This window comes from Haliaeetus albicilla, chromosome 28 (genome assembly GCF_947461875.1).
Source record: "Haliaeetus albicilla chromosome 28, bHalAlb1.1, whole genome shotgun sequence".
Classification (NCBI taxonomy): domain Eukaryota; kingdom Metazoa; phylum Chordata; class Aves; order Accipitriformes; family Accipitridae; genus Haliaeetus; species Haliaeetus albicilla.
The window spans coordinates 10061925-10081651 of record NC_091510.1 but is presented as its reverse complement, the minus strand read 5'-3'; the positions used below and the strand labels follow the sequence as shown (position 1 = coordinate 10081651).

The 19727-nt window shown below is 43.8% G+C and overlaps 2 protein-coding genes and 1 long non-coding RNA gene across 5 annotated transcripts in view; 2 read left to right on the top strand and 1 right to left on the bottom strand.

The window, feature by feature from the left end:
* Positions 1–12277, bottom strand: part of LIN7A (lin-7 homolog A, crumbs cell polarity complex component) — a 49452-nt gene extending 37175 nt beyond the window's left edge. The window contains exon 1 of one of the 3 annotated variants that reach the window (XM_069773618.1): positions 11849–12277. In XM_069773618.1, coding sequence (XP_069629719.1) covers positions 11849–12164 — 316 coding nt within the window. In that variant the 5' untranslated portion in view covers positions 12165–12277. The remainder of the gene's footprint in view (positions 1–11848) is intronic. The other 2 variants (XM_069773620.1, XM_069773619.1) reach the window with 2 other exon arrangements.
* MYF5 (myogenic factor 5) overlaps positions 1–19727 on the top strand; it is a 279874-nt gene that overhangs the window by 62902 nt on the left and 197245 nt on the right. The window lies entirely within an intron of this gene.
* On the top strand, positions 12535–18078 carry LOC138682458 (uncharacterized). The gene is made up of 2 exons (XR_011322540.1): positions 12535–13017; positions 13106–18078. It is a non-coding gene; the product is annotated as an uncharacterized lncRNA (long non-coding RNA).

The following is a 19727-nucleotide window of genomic DNA, read 5'->3' as shown; positions in this document are numbered from 1 at the left end:
GGCAGACTTATTTTCTTGGGCTATTCATCAGACCGTGTTTTGGTCTATATGTTTCTATATCTTTGAACTGCACCCAGGTTCAGTCTGGCTCAACCTTCTCAAGCACACCATGGGCATCCAAGTTCTCTGCTTCACTCCATCTCTCAGACACAGAGCCTGTGACCCAGCTGTTGCACACCCCAAGGCAGTGTATAACATGTGTAACGTATAACAGTGCATACCATGAGTTTTCCCAGCAGCTTTGGCAGGAACACCTGAATATGACAGCAAAGTTCTGAGATGTTTTGCAAAATAACTTATAGAAAGGATACAGTTTATTTTCAGGGAAAGCAGTGCCACCTGTGATCCAAATACAGACAGCAAACTGCGTGGAGACCCCTCCATCCAGCATCCTCAACACCACAAAAGCCCTTCAGGGCTCTCTCCAGCAATTTCAGTCACTTTTGCTGTTTCAGGCATTCTGCCTGAAATACTGAAATACTGCCATTTCAAGCATACTGCTCCTGAATACGCTGCTTAGCTTGTTCAAATGCAACATTCAGAAGGTTCTCTTAAATGAAAAAATATGCTCCTCTATGTTCTCTGAACCTCACAATGTCTACAATGTCTTGAGTAATCTTCCCCCGCCTTCTCACTCTCTTAAATTTTAACTAGTGATTTCTGTTCTTCTCCTCAGCTAGGAATTATCAGAGCCTTAACCTACCATGAAGGCCAACTGGGAGAACTGGATTTGCTTTACTTTGGTCAATCTTCTTAGCATATTCATTACTGTACATAGACAGAGCCAGTCCTCAATTTTTTCCTTGAAGCCTTCACATAAGTGATGCCGCAGGGGCATCTCTGTCAGCAACTCTGCGTGCTTGTGCGTGTGTGCATGCATGTGTGAGAGAGAGAGAGAGAGAGAGATCTATAGAGTTCCTAAAACTTTAAAGAGTTCATCAGATACTTGGAGAAAGTGGCTTAGTACTGTCACATTTCCATTGTTGCTTTTTAAAGGAATAACAATAAATCACAAAACAGTAAAGACTGAATTAATGGGTAATTCAGGATCGTTTCAATAAGATGAGTTTCACTGGCTTAATTTGCAGCCTGAAGAGTAATAATGCAATTCAGAATTTTCAAAGATGGGCATTTAAAATTAAACTTAAAACCTAATCATTTTTAAACACTGATATAATTTTTATTCTTCCAAATTTATTAGTTTCACTGCAATTTCTAAAGCAATCAAGATGAGGAGGTGCATAAATATGAGTTCAAAAATTGTCACCAGAAGATTTTGCCATCTGTGAGAAATCAAGAAATTACAGATACACCAACCCTTTACATTTGACAGCACCCACTGCTTTTGTATAGAAGGCATTGAACATAGCATCAGTGTGAAAACAAGTTACCACATTATTCTTTAAGAGAAAAGATTAAGAAATAAAGCTGAAAATGCAAAGAAAGAAGAACATTGAAAACCATGGTATTTTCTAACACAGTACTTAAAACAGAATGCCATGATTTTTCCCCTGCATTAGCTATAGAGAAAAGGGAAAGGAAGGTAAAATTCCTTTTTTTCCCTTTGTATATAGTTTTGACTTTATATTGCTCAATCATACCTGCTCTTTGTGATCATAACTATGACTTATAGCTAGCCACTCACTGCTGAATAGAAAAGATGAGACATGATTCTGGTCCTGTTTTTGACTAGGGACAGTCGGCTACAAATATGACACAAAAAGACAACAGTTTTTTTAAAGTTTATTTTGTATCCAAATAAATATATATATTATATATAATGAATATATAAGTATTTATTCATTCCTTAAATAAAAAAAATTAACCCTTGACTCCTGCAGGAAGCAGGATATTCTGTAGTTTGAAGCTTTGTGGTTTTTATTTTAATTCTCAATCTTTCTGTAAGTATTTTTTTAAAAAAGAAATCTCAGGTGTTCAAAGCAGTTATTTGCCTACACAGGACATGTAAAATGGTGTTCTGTCTGACTTCCTGAAATTAGGAAATGACAAAAAGAAAATCCTTTGAAGCAAAGCTGTAATTCCCTGAGAAATTCAGTATGGTGAAAAGACCTGGCCTTAATGAGTAAGTTCCTACAAGTTGAAATATGTGAAAGCAAGGAAGCTGTCTACTGCCTCCTGTAGCCATAGATACCTTGTAAAGAGATGCCTTGATAGCTCTCTACCAGCCTCATCTGTCTCCTGATCACAACATCACTTGATCTTGTAGGATCAGTTCTGCCTCAGCAGACACTGCTCACCATGCTGGAGTGGAGCTGCTTTAAACACTAGACAAAAGCACACTGGACACTTTGCTGAAACTGCAAACATGAACACTTTAGAGGTTCTGATCCTAGATTAAAAGAAAGAAAGACTGGTACATTAACATACCCCAAGGACTCTACTTAACAGCATACTTGCTTTTGTGTTTTAAATCACAAGCATATACAGAAAAACACTAAAATCAATGAAGGAATTAAAAATTTGACTAAGCTAGAGAAGCAGAAAACAGAAATAATTACAAGTATGAAAAACAACACACTTTTCTTTTTGCTGAAATCCATCCTCTCACTCCCCTGCCTAAGCAAAAGCAAGTATTTATTGCGTCCTATGTGCACATCACAAACCAAAAGTATTGGCCATATGGGCAACCTCATGCCTTTCCCACACTGATACTTTCAGCGTGTGTTTTTAGTTTGCATCAGAGATATTTTTGTTGGCAGGGAAGAAGACAGGAAGAGGGAAAAAAAGACCCAAACAGGTGTCTCGCAAAGGGAGGTAAGGTTAACTTCGGGATGCTAATTCTCCTTCACAACAGGCACCGTGTTTGAGCCAAAGCAGTAACTCTCACTTTCTTCTCTGCTCATATGTCATTACTAGAGTCCCCTGCTGCCTCTCCTCAGTTCTTATCTCTCCAGCTAATCTTAGTCTTAAATCTTTTTCTGTTATTACCAGAAAGATGAGAAAGATGGCTGTGGGCTACTGGCAACTGTACATAGTGACAATACAAATTGTCACTTGAAGTCTAGCATCATGATTTTATCTTCTGTTTTTCTAGGTGGTTTGAGACACCGGTGAGAGAACAGTCAAAAGATGGCATTTATGCAATACAATGGATGCAACATACGTTGTTACATACACATACCTAACACGACTTATCTGTAGGCTCAGGTAACAAGAAGAGAGTTAATATTCTCTCTTCCATTTTAGTGGATTTAAGGATATTGCTTTTTGCAGATTGAATCCCTCTGGTAGCTGGCTACATACTAGTCATTTCTCAGGAAAGGAAGAAATCCTGTTCTTTGAAAGTGTGTATGTGGAAAGCTACAACAGCAAGAAGAAAACAATATAAATAAAACCCTCTGTGAATAAATCCCTGCAAAACTAGGTGGTACAGATATGCTGCTGGTAGATGTCAGCAACTGACCACTGTTAACTTTCAACTTTGCAACAAACATGATCTTAGAAGCAAGCTGCGACTATGTTGAATTGCTGCTGCAAGTTACAAACAAAACCTCGAAATAGAAAGCTCCTGTGAGAAACAAGAGAGCTCACTGTCACCTCTGCAGTGCTGTTGCTTGGTGTCCTACATGTTGAATGATGCTGAGAATAGGAGCAGGAGAACTGGAACTCATCTCGGGTTGCAGCCTGATTTCACAAGGTATCTACCTAAGACATGAGGGACACACCTGGCATACTTTGACATGGTTGTACCATTAGGATGCAAAAGGTGCTGTATAATTTAGTAGAGACTCCAGAGCTATTACTATTGGGTTACAAGACTATCAGGCTACAGAGGGGATCAGACATGATCACCTACAACCACCTCTTTTTCCAAAGACTGCTTCATAGATTTTAAAGCCATCATGCCCTCTTCAAGTTTCTCTGATCTGGCTCTGTATAACAAAGAACAGCTACATTATCCATTTGTTCCTGTGCTGATTCAGTAAATACCATTTGACAAAAACACTGCTGCCAAATCTATTGAAAAGGGAAGAGATGATGGTACACAAATTTCTGAGGGCTGAGACTGCTGCTGATGGCCACGGTCATCCACCTAATCTATTTAAAGTACATTCTTCCCCAATGCTTAACTGATTGTAGAGGGATTCATACATTAACGTCTAGAAGATTTACTCTTTTCCAGGAAACATGGTTCAGAAAGAAAATTAAAGAGTTAGCAGATGTGAAGGATTAGTGATTAAACATGGGCTTTTATTGAAAAGAACCAGTAAAAAAGTAATTTTGGTTCAGAAGAACTAAATTAAGACCCTATTTTGGGCAACGGTCTTCCTTATACAATTATCAACATTTATACAGAAATAATTAAAATCAGTGCTTTGATGCTCTGTGTATTCATGGATACTTCATTGTTCCATCTTTTAAATAATAAAGAACAATTCTCCTCCGATCTCTTCTTGATAAACAGTTTTCTAATCAAGATTTTTTCTCTCTTTTTCTTACGATTATTAATAAAGTAGCACTAGGGTAACAATGCATTATGAGAAGCTGTATGCGTTTCCTGGTAACTTAGCTGAGTTGCATTTGAGAAATCTGGGGTTTATTTAACCACTCCATTTTGGACCCTGGTGAAACAAGTTCTCAAATATATGCATACATCTCGCTCTGTACCTAACATATCTGAGATCCAAGCCTGTGGTTTAAATACTCAGGAAAACAGTGTTAGTATGTAAATGTGCATTTCTGAATCAAATCTTCTCATCTGAATTGAGAATTAACAGTTGACTGTTTCTCATTCAGAGGCGGACTCTCCAGCAAATGTCTCAAAAGAAGATTAAGCTGACTGAGATTAACATTGAAAATGCCTGGATTTATACATACATGTACAGTTTACGCACATTAGTAAATATTACTTTTAAAATGTCAAAAATGAATCACGTGAAACAAATTAACTGTGTGCGATGGAAGGCAGACTTACAAATTTACAGTTTTGTGCTTCTCAAAACACTATCTACCTGCCTTTGCTTGGTTTTCTCTTAAATCCTCAACTTCTCATTATTTGTGCTTCTAATGAGTAACTAAAATAAATAGTTTTATGTAATCCGTATTTCAAATTCTATTGCATTACCTACAAGAACATTATTTTGTATCTGAATAACACAGGTCAGCCAAAAGCTTGTATTTATATCTTCTTGCATTTGCATGAGTGTCATCTATGTTAAGGAGAGATGTGCATGTATGTGTCCTGAAAGAGTGAACTCAAAGGACGAATTATCCTCTGCACAAGGCTGATGACTTTGGTAATTTGTCACATTTTTGAAAAAAGTTTCTGTCTGATAACATCATCAGAGGGGTCCAGCTCAAGCGATAGGATGGAATTAAGCAAATTGTTTACTTACAATTGCACTAAGAGGTTAATCTTTTTTTTTCTGTAGTTACACAAATGTCTCGCAGACATCAGTGCGAAACTGAAGTTTGTAGGATCCAGCATAGGGATGTTATTTATAAAACAAATCCTTCCTTTTCAACATTATGTGTAGACAGAGAGTATACACTTACTACAGACAAAAATAGCACCCCTTGTGCTTTCTAACCACTAACACTCTTGCAATGTGTTGCAAATGGTGAATCCTGCACCTCTGCAGGGGCTTGTGAAAGCCTCCATCCACTTCTCCCAGCTGCAGGAGCAGGTCCCCTTTGAGGGATCCCAGACAGGACACACACAGGCGAGCTCTGCTTACCGCTTTGCTCGACACAGGATGAATTCAGATAGATAGACTAAAATGATTACATTTCACTGTTACCATGTCTGAAGAATATTTTCAGCCTGAGAGAGCAGGAGGAACACAAGGTCCCTGCGTAGCCATCGGTGGGCCACGAGCCTGGTTACTCCTTCAAAGGTGCCTCACAGACATTTCCTGACCGCACATCCAGCTCCCGCAGAAATACGCCTGACTCTCAGTGACGTGTTTCTGAAGGAAACGTGACTGGAAGTTTACGACACTCCCCCTCTACGCTCCACAAAGGTGACGACGTTACCAGATGCCACGAGTTTTCGTAGCAGACGTTTCCAGGCGCCCGTGCGCAGGCGCAGCTCCCTCACCTCCCTCATGGCCGCCGGCCGCCCCGGCCCGGCGGGCAGGGCCCCCTCAGGGAGGGGAAGGCCGGCCGAAGGGCTGCACTCCCCTCAGGTGCGAGCTCCCCTGCCGCCACCAGCCCCAGCGCCTCTTCGGGCCAGGCCCGTGCTGCCGGAGACGTTCAAGCTGGACACGCACATTTAAGTTTGCAAACCCTGTATTTTTACACCGCTCACGAAAACCAAAGATGACGTGGAGGTAGGCACTTGCTCCTACTCCAGCTCCAGAGCTCCAGGAGGCAGGGCTGAGCAGCACACGTAACTCACCAACACTTCAACTGCACGGGTCCTCACAAAACGTCCCGCTCGTCGCCCACAAACCACCAGCTCGGTACGCTTACCTTAATCCATCCCTTCATAAAAATGCATTTTAAAAAGTCAAATAAATGTTGACACACCGATGTAAAAAAACCCCAAACGTTCCAGTCTGGGACCAGAATTGTCACTTTTTTCTGTTCCTACAAACAACAGGCCTTTTTTTTTCTTCTTGGAACAATGAATTTGGTTATTTACATGTCCTCAGTTGGCACACCCAACAGAGAAATGCCAGACTTAAAGCGTGTGGCACTTGCAGAAGTATTTTTCAATTTTAGCCCGCTAGGCTGAAGAGCAAGAGAAGACATCCCCGTGACAGACAGGGAGCCGGGCGGGAAGCAGCACATCGCTTAGCACTGCTCCACAGGGCTTCACCCTGTGCGAAACAGATCTGGCCTTGTGCCGCTCCGCTGTCAAGGACTGTATTTCACACTTTATGAATCTGATTTTCTCTTCCTGATGAGTGCGTTATATATTTTTTCCCAAGATAATATACATTATACTAATATATGCGCAGTCTACCACAACTTATGTTCGATACAATTTCTGTTATATACATATATATGGGCACAGATGGGGAAAAATCCCCATTTATATAGGCTATGAGGATGTAATGAAAAGAAGAACGACAAGAAGAGGAGAGGAGGAAGGAAGGAGGAGTACTCTAGCAAGTACCAATGTATATTAATGGTCAGGCACCATTCCGTACCACATCTGACAGAGCTTGTCTACCACCTCTAAGAGCCGATGGCAATTCCAAGCCCATCCATATTCTTATTCATCGTCACTGAACATGGTGCTCTCTAAAGGATTTTTGGGAAGTTTGGGGACACCCACTCACTGGAAAAATATTTGCTTGAATTCATAAAAAACCAACGGAACTCAGTCACGCGTTAGAGCCAAACAGCAAGAAGTCTTTCCAGTTTCCAAGGATATAGTTGAAAGCAAGAGAAATTTGGTTGTCAATAGCCAATAGCTATGACCTTGTTATGAAACTTCACAGGGATTAAAATATCAACACTGTATATTCAGTCTATTCAAATTTCTTCTTTTATCCTCAGTCACATGAAGTGAAACCATCAGTGACATGAATAGTAACTATATAAGGAAAAACATAATAGGACACGGATTATTAACAAAAGACAGTTTGAAAGCCCCCCTTCGCATGAAAAGATATTCCCCTGCTCTTAATCATAAGATGGTCTTTGCACAGACTAATTAAATAGTATATTCAAAAACAAAAAGAACTTTTGAAAAAGTGCCCTTTTAAAGCTGCCACTTTCAAGGTCCTATGCAGAGAGAAACCAGGACTGAGGTTTTGCAGCAATCTGAGCAAATACATGGTCAGTTTTCTTCCAGAGCAGATTTCCATCTTGGAAGGAAGAGCCCAAGTAAAATTCTAAGTAAGATAAGCTTTATGAAAAAATTGCCAGAGGTTTAGCAAAATAAAAAAGTTCAGATAGAGCAACATCTATTATGCATAGCTAGAAAGACGTCTGCTTCCATTTGCAGGCCTCCATATGACCACTCCTAAAATGAGTGCCAAGGGAAGCACAGAAATCCATTCCCTCTCAATGTATTTCTGGGAGCATAATGGTACTTGCAGAAAATGCTTCCATCAGACTGTGCTAACACACCCACAACAAGCTTCCTTCCATTTCTAATTGCTCACAATGTGTACCTGCGGCACAGGAGGTCCCCGGAGAACCACGAGGAGGCTAAGCTGGCTGGGGGAGATGACACTGCACTTGGAGAAAAGCAGAACAGTGCTGCTGGATGCGTATGCAGCATCTGAGACAACGTCAAGCTGGTGAGGCGCCGGTGGTCATGGAACAGCAGAAGAACAGAGCATTAGAGGAGGAAATTGGGTTGCTGAACAGTGAAAATGGATGAGGGTTATAGGCAATGCACAGAGCGATGGAGTTAACTGCACTGAGGCTTTGAGAAGAGCCAGGCAACAGAAGATGGCATGCAAGGGAGACGTGGGGCTCTGGATAATAAAGGGGAAGGCAGCAACTGCTGGTCATGGGGTAGGCTGAGACAATATCTCTGCGTAAGAGAAAAGACATTGAGAGGAGAGGCAAAGGCAGCACTGCCCATCCCATGTAGAGAAGGACGAGATGCAAGATGTGACAAGACAAGTGGTATGCCAATACAAAGAAATACTGTTGGAAAATGCCAACTAACTGCAACCAGAGCTCTCTGTAACCAAAATTAGTGTCAACCAAGTTCTTACTAAAGACACACCTGTGGAAGAAGTAAGAAATAATTGTAGAGGTGTTTTTAAACATTTCCCTTTTGGTTTGGAGCGACTGGTTTGGTTTTTTTAATGGAGGTAAATTAAGCTGGGAACATACTTCAAAATCCATAACCTTGAACATAAAATGAAAAAAAACCAACACAAAAACCCAAACAAAAAACCTTACTTTTTTTGCTTGTCATTTTATGGAAGACAGCACTGTAACTTTCCGTCTCAACCTGGAACAAGGCATAGTTCCCTATACCTTCAGGGCTTAAGCTTTGAATCGGCCTAAAAAATTCCCCCAGTTAGCTCTGATGAACACCAGAGATTACTGATGGGGCGGTACCGATTCAGGATGGAAGACATTTGCAATAAAGATAGGAAGGGTGCATTTTTGCAGAGAAGACCTACTTGGCTGTTGGAAGATGCTCAGCAGGCAGGCTCTTCCCCCTTCCAAAGCTCCCAAACACTGGGGCCACCCTCCTTAAGCTCCCTGAGCAGTACCTGTACGCAGTTCCACTGCTTTACCTTTCCTCTCTGAAACAGTTGCGGATTCCTTCCCCTCCTCCCAGCAGAGCACCACACAAAGGTCAGGCAAAAGCCTTTGAGATTAAATTGTAAGTGATTAAAATTTCCATTATTTTGTGAACTTGTTCCACATATTAAAGAGCCCTAATGGAACTTGCACACATTTGTGCAGGTAGAAAGGCACATGATGACAGGAATTAAGGAAATTAATTCCTACGCTTTGGACTGAAGTAATCTTCCAGAATGTAATTGGCTTTCAATCATTCACACACAACATGCCCTCACCTTTAAATGGTAATTCATTTTACCGTACAGGTTTTGAATTCCATTTAGGTCAGGCTTTAAGAAAGCTCCCATCCGTGTACTAGAATACAGTGTATATGTTTTGTCCAGGAGGAGACCACGTCAGAGCATATCTTATAGGAAGTTTTACCGTTTCGGTGGCCCTTACCAGGGGAAAATGAAGAACACTTCCTGACCAGAGATCAAGCAACAATTCCCTCAGCAATGCAAGGTTATTAACACCGTCTCTCCTGAAACACTTGCTTTTTTCTCGCTGCGCTGAGCTCTCTGTGGGACATGGCAAAGTGGATATGAGTGTACAAGACTTTTCAGGGCTGCGCCTGGATCACAGCAGAGCTGTGCAAAGCATAGTGACAGTAAACATAGCTGCGTCTGCTTTAATAAAACTAACAGAAATCTGGAAAATCTCACCATGTAGCACTTTACTTCTTCCATGGCTATGAAAGAAAGATTACAGAGGAAATATCTGGAAGTACTGGGTTTGGTCTAGTTGCTTCTGGGGTTGCTTCAGCCCACCCTCTTCCGTTGACGTAGCAGCAACATGTTACAGGTGACGAAGTGTAGCCCTCTGATGAAATGGCCTTCTGAAGGCCAGGTGCCGTATTTAAATCTATTTTTTCTTGTCTGTATTTTCCTTTTGCACGTCACATCCTATCTTTCTGTGATGTTTTATCTCACTCGCACTAATACCAGCCCTGGCTGACAACCAGGGAGACTGTAATGTTGGCACCTCTGCCAAATGGTTAAGCATATCCTGGACACAGACAACAGATGCTTATATTTAAATTGGGACTAATTTGCATTTTTGTGTATTGTGGATTTTTTAAAGCATAGTTTTAGTAATGAAAAGGAATGTGTAATTCCAAAATAGTAATACTTTCCTATGAAAAGCCAGGTTTGCTAATGGATTGCCATCTGTTCAACTCTTTGCCAGGAAATAGATTTGTCCTGCTTACTGAAAACAGTATTAGGGTGAAACTGTAGATTACACAGTGGATTTCTGAGCAGTTTTATTTAAAGTGCATGCTAGCACTTTGTTATTTCAGTAAAAATAACTTTAGAGTCTCCTTTTCTACTAATGTTGGAATTTAAGCCATCCAGCAAACTGTATTTAGAGTACTTTGTGGGCTGCTTTGCTCTCAATTGGGTTTCAGAAAAGGTGCCTATCTCTCCTTTACCATTTTGAAACTGAGTTCATCAGGTTTCTTTTGCACAGGATTTATGGCAAGAAGCTCTCTACCTTGCTGTGAAAGCCCATCTTAATCCTCTGGAAAAAACATTCAAAAAACCAAGGCACTGGCCTCAATCATACTTTCAAGAGTACAAGATTTATACATGCTGGGAGCCTCTTGGAGCCTCTGGATGCAAGTTAGGAAGAAGGACACCCTGGCAATTCAGGATGCTGTATCGGGAGCTGTTGGACCTCTCTAACCGATGGAGCCGAAGGAGCGAAACAGATCAGAATGGTAAGTCACTCTCCTCTGTAACCCACAGAAATCTAGCAATGTTTCTGCTGAGCCTTGTTATGGGCACAAATGCACTGCGGGGGAGAGGTCCAATTCTTACAGCCTGGAAGCAAAAGTTGAATTTTAACATAACTTCAAGATTTCAGCACCCTCTTACATTATACTGAAAGAGTCTCAAGGCTAGCAAAACACCAACCGCCCTCCCTACCCGGACCGAGCAGCTGTCTACAGAAACACGCAGAAGCGCTGCTCCGTCGGGTAGCATCACCAACGCCAGCGAAGACAGAAGTTGCAGTCACCGATCTCTTCCCCTCACGCCCCCCCGCCAGCCCCCCGAAACGCCGCATTTTGCCAAGAAACCACCGTCTCCTCGGCAGGAGCGAGCTCCCAACGCGCTGCCGGGATCGGCCGGCCGGACCCGCTGCCCCCCCCCCCCTCCGCCCCCGGCCCCTCCACGGAGCACCCCCCTCGCCGAGCCACCTGCGGGGGCGGCGTCGGAGCCCTCGGGGCCGAGGGGGAGCCCCGCAGGGCGGAGGCGACGGAGCGGCACCGAGGGGCTGCCGCGGCGGAGCGGAGCGGCGCGCTGACCGCGGACCCACATCCCGCGCTGCCGCCGGCGGGATCCCAGCCCTCCCCCCCCGCCCCGCCGCCCGCACAAAGTTGTTTTTTTTTTTTCCCCCTCCGTTTCGGCCCTTCTCCTGCCTCCCACCCGAGCCCTCCGCCACAGCCCGTGCCCACGCTTCGCGGGGCCGGGGCGAACCGCCGCGGCAGCGCCCGCCGCGCTGAGGGGGCTGCGGGGGGGGGGGGAGAGAAGACCCCGCGCTCCGCCGCGGCGGCCCCGGCCCCGGGCGCGGAGCGGTGGGGCGGGCGGGGAGCGGCGGCGGCGGCAGCCGCGCTTACCTCTGTCCAGCGTGAGCGGCTGGACCGCTGTCAGTGTCGCCATGTCTGCGGCGGGGCTGGAGCCCGAGTGACGCGCGGCTCCGGCACCGGCGTGGAGTGCGGGGAAGGGCGGGGAGGAGGCTGGCAGGGAGAGGGGGCGGAGGAGGAGGGTGGCTCCGTGGGAGGAGGAGGAGGAGGAGGAGGAGGAGGAGGAGGAGGAGGAGGAGGCGAGCGGGGCGGAGAGGGTGCCCAGGGGAGGGCGGCTCGCCACAGACGGGGCGCCGCGATGCTGCGGGCGCAGGGCGGCCCGGCGCGGCCCGGCCCGGGCTGCCGGCATCGCTGCGCCGAGCGGAGACGGGCCTGGCGGGAGGCCCTCGCCTCACGGCGCTCGCCTCACGGGGCCCGCAGGGGCCGGGGAGGCCCGGGGGTCGGGGGGGGGGGGAAACGGGTGGCCGCCGGTCCCGCCGCCCCGGGGATGCCGCAGCGGCCGGCGGAGGGAGAGAGGAAGAGGGAGAGAGAAGAGAGGGGGCTGAGGGCGGGGAGCGCCGCAGCGCCGCGGGGCGGGGAGGACGCGCGGGGGACGGATCCGGCGGCCCGGCCTCGCCCGGGCCGGGGGCGGCGGGGCGGGCCGGGGCGGGCCGTGCTGTGGCGCCCCGTCCCGGGGCTGGGGGGCCTGGTCCGCGGCGGGGAGGGGGGACGGGGTTTGTGTGTGGGGGGGGAGGCAGTGCGCCGAGGACGGGCCGCAGGGGATGTAAATCCGCGTGCGAAGGCGGGAGAAGAGGCACCTCGGCCGGAGGGACGTGCCGGGTAGGGGCCCTTTTGGACGGACCAAACTGTCGGCCTCGCCATGGGGCCGGCCATCGCCTCTTTTGTAACCGCTGGGCACGGCCCGGCCGTCCTCAGGAAGCCCAGCGTCCTCTCATGAAGCACACCCGAGACGTCTTGGCAGCGTGGGGTTGAGTCCCCCGCATCAGGTTGGTCTCAGGCAGGTGGCAGCCGCCGCTTGTGTGAGCTCGGAGGCCTTCCCAGAAGACCGTCCCTGGAGGTGGAATTTCACACTGGAGCTCTGTTTGCTGGCAGCCCTCTGATGGCCCACTCGCGTGAAGTCAAAGGAACCTGCTCAGCTGCCGTCGGAGAAAGGCGGTGGTGGTGTGGCAGAGTCCCACAGAGTCTCCGCTGCCTTCCCTACGGTGAGCAACGGCGTGGAGACCGAGTGAAGAACGGCGTCCTCTTTTAACCATTGCCCTGTGCAGTACCTGTGGTCTTGTGTTTGTCCAGGGAGCGCTGGGCCGGGGTGGCGCGTCCCTCCGAAAGGGAAGGCAGCGCTCTTCTCCGCACCCACCGGGATCTGACGGACCACATGGGACTTGGGAAGTGCGGCAGTTGCACATCAGTAAAAGCTTCCAACTGCAAGGGTATTTAAGCACCAGTATAGATAATTAGGGAAGCTGTGGAAATTTCGCCGTTAAAAGTTTTCAGAGCAGATTGAAAATACATTCGGCCATTTTCAAATTAGAGAAGTTTAAATAATATATAGGAACCACCCACTTCTTCTGATAAACTGAATTCAGCACAAGTTTCTCTAATTAATAAACAGTAGTCCGTTTGGGTACCTTGACAGGAAAATGTTTCAGTTGGCTAAAATATCAAAGTCAAGAAATCAGTTCCTGGCAAGCAGTCAGTTTTTAAAATCAAAATTAACATAAGGATTTTTATTATGTAGGTTTTATGTACTTGCATAGCAGCTGGATTGACATAAAGTGTAACAGCTCCTCTTAAGTAGTCACATTACTGTATATTGGATTCATAGTCCTGAACGGAGAAGAAGTACACATTTGGAGCTATAACAACCTAATGTGACAACTCTCAAACTGTTATGACACTTGAAAAAAATGTATTACAGATACAAAAGTGTGTTTAAATAATACTAAAAGCTAGGTGCCAAGTTAATTAGCTGATCAAGTTGCTTTCGATATAGAACTTCATAACCCTCAGACTTGCTCTTTTAAACTGCCATCTTGCAAACAGACATTTTGAAGCAAAATACAATTACTAGAGTAACTTGTCTGTTAATAAATATGTAGTGTTAATGCCAAATATGTAACTTTTTAGAAATACGTAACTTCAGAAAAATCAATGTTTGAACTTGAGCAGGGTGCTGTGGAAAGCAATAAGCTTATTCTGGGTTTATCCTTTTTTTATCTACCTCTGGTCAGATTTTGTGTGCTCTGCCACAGGGGCTAATTGGCACTTGGATGAGAGACTTGAATGGGAGTATTCACTGCACTCAAGGAAGATGAAAAGCAGCATTTGCTGAAATTAAACATTTCCTAATCAGCATAGCTGCATAGTTAATGCTCATGAACGTTAAAGACCTAGCTGAGGCATACTTTAAGCAGCTGAACTGGGAAAACTGCAGAAGATGTCCAGCTGAATTCAGCAGCTGGAGAAAGGGGGTGGAATGAGGCAGGGAGCTGTGCAGTAGCTCTTGCTTTGCCAGCTCCCAGGAGAAATAGTTAATTAGTTAATAGCAAAAGTCAGCAGTCAAAAAGAATGAGTACCAGGCAGCCTGCCATCTTGGCAGGTGTATTTCTTTAGAAAGAAGCAACTGGTCTGACTGTCAGTCATCTTGTTGATACCTTGGGCTGTATTGAAGCTTTTAATTCAATATCACATGATGTTTACAGAACCAATGTAACTAGACTGAATTAACGGATTTTATATCATATGGACTGGAAACTGGCATACTGACACATCCTTAACATGTAGTTAGTGGTCAGGTGCCAGTGAATAAGGCTATTGCTGATAAGATGCCTGTAGACTTTTTCTGGCTAAATTTTTAAACAAAATTTAGTATTTTGTTCAAAGATCTAAAATGTGGATATAAAGCCTTCAGTGGCTATGCTTTTAGATAACATGGGTTAAAAAAAAAAAAATCACCATAGAAGAGGGTAAACCTTGAAAGATGTTGTCCAGAGAGGCTGTGAAATCTCCCATTTTTCAAGATTTTCAAACCTGACTGGGAAAGGATCTGGGCAACCTGCTTTAACTGTGAAGTTAGCCCGGCTTTGAGCAAGAGTATTTGGACTGGATATTTTTTAGGTCCTTTTCAACCAAAATTATTCTATGGTTCTGTAATAAACTGTCCAAATTACTCATGAGAATTATCTGAATAGCTGGATTAGATTGTTATATTTCAAAAATAATGTGTTTTAGTGCCACTGCAAGCAAGCGATGAAGAACACAATGGTTACTTCCAAGACTGGAGATTGTTTTGGGGAGGGCTTACATAGCAGGCTCAGTGTAAATTCTTGGTGCGATGTTGCCAGAAGGGCTAATGCAATCCTTGAATATATAAATGAGGAATGGCAAATAAAACTAGAGAAATTGTCTTTCTTGTGTACGTAGCATCCATAAAACAACCAACTGGAGTACTGTGTCCAGGTCTGGTGTTTGCCTTTCAAGATGGAAAATCAGCTTTGACATGAGGTGTAAGAACTTCAGTCAGAGCTTATCAAAGAAAAGGGTAAGAAGGAACTGAATCGCTGTGTGTAGGTCTATGTATATGGAAGAGGTGTAATAGTGGAGGGATTTATAGTCTTTAAATTTCTATAGTCTTATGACATAAGGTGATCCTGTGACTGGAAGTTTAAGAAATTCAACCTTGAGTAAGATGTACTAGTCTAGCAATAAGGATAACATAGGGACCAATTACTCACTGTTGCTTGAAATCTTAACAAAAATCAGAGGTCTTTCTAAAAGGCTTGCTTTGATCTAACTTCTAAAGAAAAACAGAATGGCTGAGGTATTCAGGAGGTTAGATGAGGTAATGATTGTGATCTATTACTCTCATGACTTTTACGACCCTTTGGCTTCCCTCAAGAATTGGTGCTACAAGGGCCAGAGAATTATTTCTGCACGGTGCAATGCAATGTGGGAGAACCCAGCACCACTCTGAACACATTTGTTGGCTGCCAGAGTAGCACATCTCCCCTTTTCCTAAGGTTTGCATGGGATAATTAATTAAGATGCTGCTCCACGACTGGAGTACTGTTGTAAATGCAGATATTCACTTCAGTACCAGCACCCCCCCTACCAGAAGTGAAAGCCCTGTTTATGGTGGCTACAGGGCTCTGTGGCAAGGGACCGTACCACAGTGGCACAGCTAAATCTGTGTTTGGGTTACACAGCATTGTTTTATGCCTTTTAGCCATATTCTGTATATTAGTCATTGTGCTAAATGTCTTGTCGGGGCTAAATTTCACCTCGGGTACTTACATTTGGGTTCCTACCTACGTTTCCCATGAAATTTCAGTTTGCTGCAGGAATTTTCACATCCAGCTTTACATTGAAAAGTTTGTTGGGCAGCTGCTTTATTTCACCCCGAGGCTACAAAATAGATAATTTTTATTATATGACACAGTTATATCTTGTTTATTCATCTTTTTGTTAAACGCAGCATGTTATTCCACTGTTCTTTTTATCAACTTGACAGCTCTGGGCACTGCTACACACTCAATTTGCAGGATGATCAGCTGAATCAGTCATTCCCCCATTAAACATAGTTTGGTTATGTTTGCACATTGTGTGAAACTCCAGGTTATTTCAGAGAAGATTCCACGTGCTGAGAACTTTCAAGACCCTAGATCACCTCTTAGGACTGATTCAGAACATGCATTCAGCCTTTTCTCTTTTTTGTGCTTCACTTGTGCCTTGCACTTCAGCACAACTAAAAGCAAAGATTGTGGTAGTGTTGTGACACAGGCTCTGAATTCTCAGAAGACGGAGGATTTTTGTCATCATTCGTATTTGCTTTTTGAGTGGCATTTTGCATCTACAGGGGAAAAAATCCTTCCTTTTTTAAAATCCAATAAACAAACTGCTGTTAAACCATTAGATTTCTCAAACAGCAAGTTCTGCCATGGAAACTGCATGGAAATTTGGCCTTTAAAGATACTTTCTTTTTTCTGGTTTTGTTAAAGAGTCAACTGCAGTTGACAACAGGGAGAACGGGATCGAGCATTGCTGAAATTCTCCTTGGCCTACATTGAAATTCAGGTGGGGAGGGTCTACTCAGTCCAGCGAGTTTCTACCTCACTGTTTCTTTTGTCTCTAGAAGCCTGTAAGTCTGTGTAGTTTCTTTAAAAATAACTACTGCAAAAGCTAAGGAAAGCAAACCTGTTGCTGGTAGGCTTACATTTGCTATTTGGGGAAGTGGGCTGTGCCTTGGCGGGCAGGGTCCCCCTTTTCTTTTAGGCAGGCAGGCAGTTTAAAAGCAGTTACAAATCAGACCTTCAACCCATGATCACCTCTGGATACCCTTGAAATCTGAAACTTGAATCTATTTCCCTTTGTTACCATGACTTACCTATTTTTGGCTCTTCCAAGGATCGGATCTCGACTTAAATTTTATCAGTACTGAGGACCTTTGAGAAGAGTGTAAGTTATCCTGTGAGGCCACAGGCATCTTCAGTTAGCTAGTTAAATGCCAGTTCAGGCTTCATCTGCAAGCACAGTACCTGTAGTCTTAACATACCTATAATAAATGAATTCACACAGTGGTTTTAGTTATTTGAACAACCGAACAAAGGCATTTATTTGCTCTTCTCATAGACCAGCATAATGAATTATCCACCTACCTTCTTTGTCCACTCTATTAATATACAATTTGGCTAGAATTTTTGGATCAATGAGATTTCTTAACAAGAACACTCTGAGTGGGGAAAAAAAAAAAGTAGACTTGTCCATGGGAATATGTTTATTGATTGTGCTTCACTGGGTTTCTCACTGTTTCCATCAAAACATCCCTATACAGAATGATGATAGGGAAAGAATATGTGGTCGTGAAATAGATACATACCTTAAAAGGAAGTTAAAACAGCAGAACATATAATTTTCAATAGTTTAGAATTATCAGTGGTGAACTAATATTGATAGTTAGAAGGAGGTGCATAGTCAAGCAGGTAAGCGTAGAGAAAGAAGTGCAAGGACAAACCACAGTTCTGTAAAATTGCCACAGCTAATTAATTTGGGAGTGTGAACAGTGCAACAGATAATGCTGGCTATCAGCCTTGTATTTCCTGAAACTGTTAGTCCTGTGTTAATTTTCATGTGAGATCAGTGACATTATGATACGCATCCAAAAATGGGTGGAACCTTGATTGCAAGGAGTTACTGTAATTAACTCTGATTTTAGTATACTCTGTAAGTACCTTTTTGAGCCATAAAAAATAAAACATGATTAAAAAGCCCTTTTGGGATTTAGAGTGCATTTTCAGATTTTAATTGGGAAGTGAAGAAAAGCAAGCTGCTTGCAAAGCTTATGTGTTTATAGACATATGAGGTTTAAGTTAAGCTTCAGTATTATCTGAAATCATTGATTACCTTATTAAGCTACACAGATAACCAGGTTTGTCAATCTGAGGATTAAAAAGTACCAATAAACCAGTGAAGAATAAAAAACTGAGAACTTGGAGAAAAAAAATGTTGTGACTAAAATGAAACTCAGCAGTATTTCTGTTTCAGTCCTGCTTTTTATTAAAAAAAAAAAGGAAAAGATTAATTTTGTTTTAGCTTTCAGAAGATACATAACGATTGTACTGAAGCTTTCCTCCGCTTTTTTAGAGACATGCTCACAAGAGATGACAGTATTTAAGTACTGCTGGAGACCAGAATGTCAGGGCTACTGATGATTGTTGTTGAGAATAATACTTCGTCTTCAGAGGGAAAGAGAGCCAAGGGGAAATATGATTAAGTTGTCTTGTTCTAAGAAGCAGTTTAACGGTCATCTCTGCGTCTCCGATCAACATCACTTCAGAGTTGATCTGTGTGACATTGTGAACAATTAAATCACATCTGGTCACTGCAATGCAGTCATGCTCACTTGCCAAGTTATTCTATTTCCTTGTGCATCCCAGAGGCAAAACCAGCTTCAGGGCACGTATGGATTTTAGATGCATACAGATGCTGATACGACTGTGTGTAGTCCCAGTATTTTGGTAAACTTGTTTGTCTAGAGGCAGTTTGAAGTCTTAGTTCCTGAGCCAGAAAGTCTGCAAGACTAATCCTGCAAACGTCTGGGCATACTTTATCTTTTCTCTCATGGCAAACTTACTTGCTTCAGTGCAGTTAACTAATGTGAGAACATGTGCCCGAGTCAGTTCAGAATCTAATTAAATGACATATACAATATTTTCCTCATGGAAGGCCTTCAGGGAAGCCTGAAATGTACAGATTTAAGGTTCCTGACTGATTTATTTGATAACTTATTTTTAATGTTCAGAGGAACATTTCCTCTTGGCACTACACTAAGTGTATTCTCCAACACATGCTGTTGTCCATCTGCTGAGAGCCCTCAGATGACACCATTCTGGTAAATTTGCTCTTCATTCACATTCAAAGCCATCAAATTTGCCTTCAAGTTGACCCATGTTCCGTTCCAGGCCAGAGAACAAATTCTCAATTTTTTCCACTCTAATGGCTGCAGCACTGTCAGCAGTTTATATCTAACTTTTAAAAGAAAAACTAGTTAAAGAAATAGCAGATACCGCTGGGATTAACACCAGGTCACAGGGGTCTTCTGCCCTGCTCTCTCCACTGCCACTGATGATAAACAAGGCCCGCTGGAGCAGCACTCCTGTCACATCAGCAGCTATCGTCACACGATGAGCCTCCAGTTTTTCTCCAGGTCTGTCTTAGTGGCTGCAGTGATGGTCAGAACTACCTCACCTAGTCAGGGGCTGCAGTGAGCCTGTGAGCGCTTCATACTGCAGCTCTGTGCGACGGTACCATCGCCCTGCGTTGGCACGAGAAGCCGCGTTTTGCTGCATCTCTGCCTAGTCAGGCAAATTCCCCTCATGGATGTGTAGTTAATTGTGCCCTAGTTTGTGTCTGCCCCACA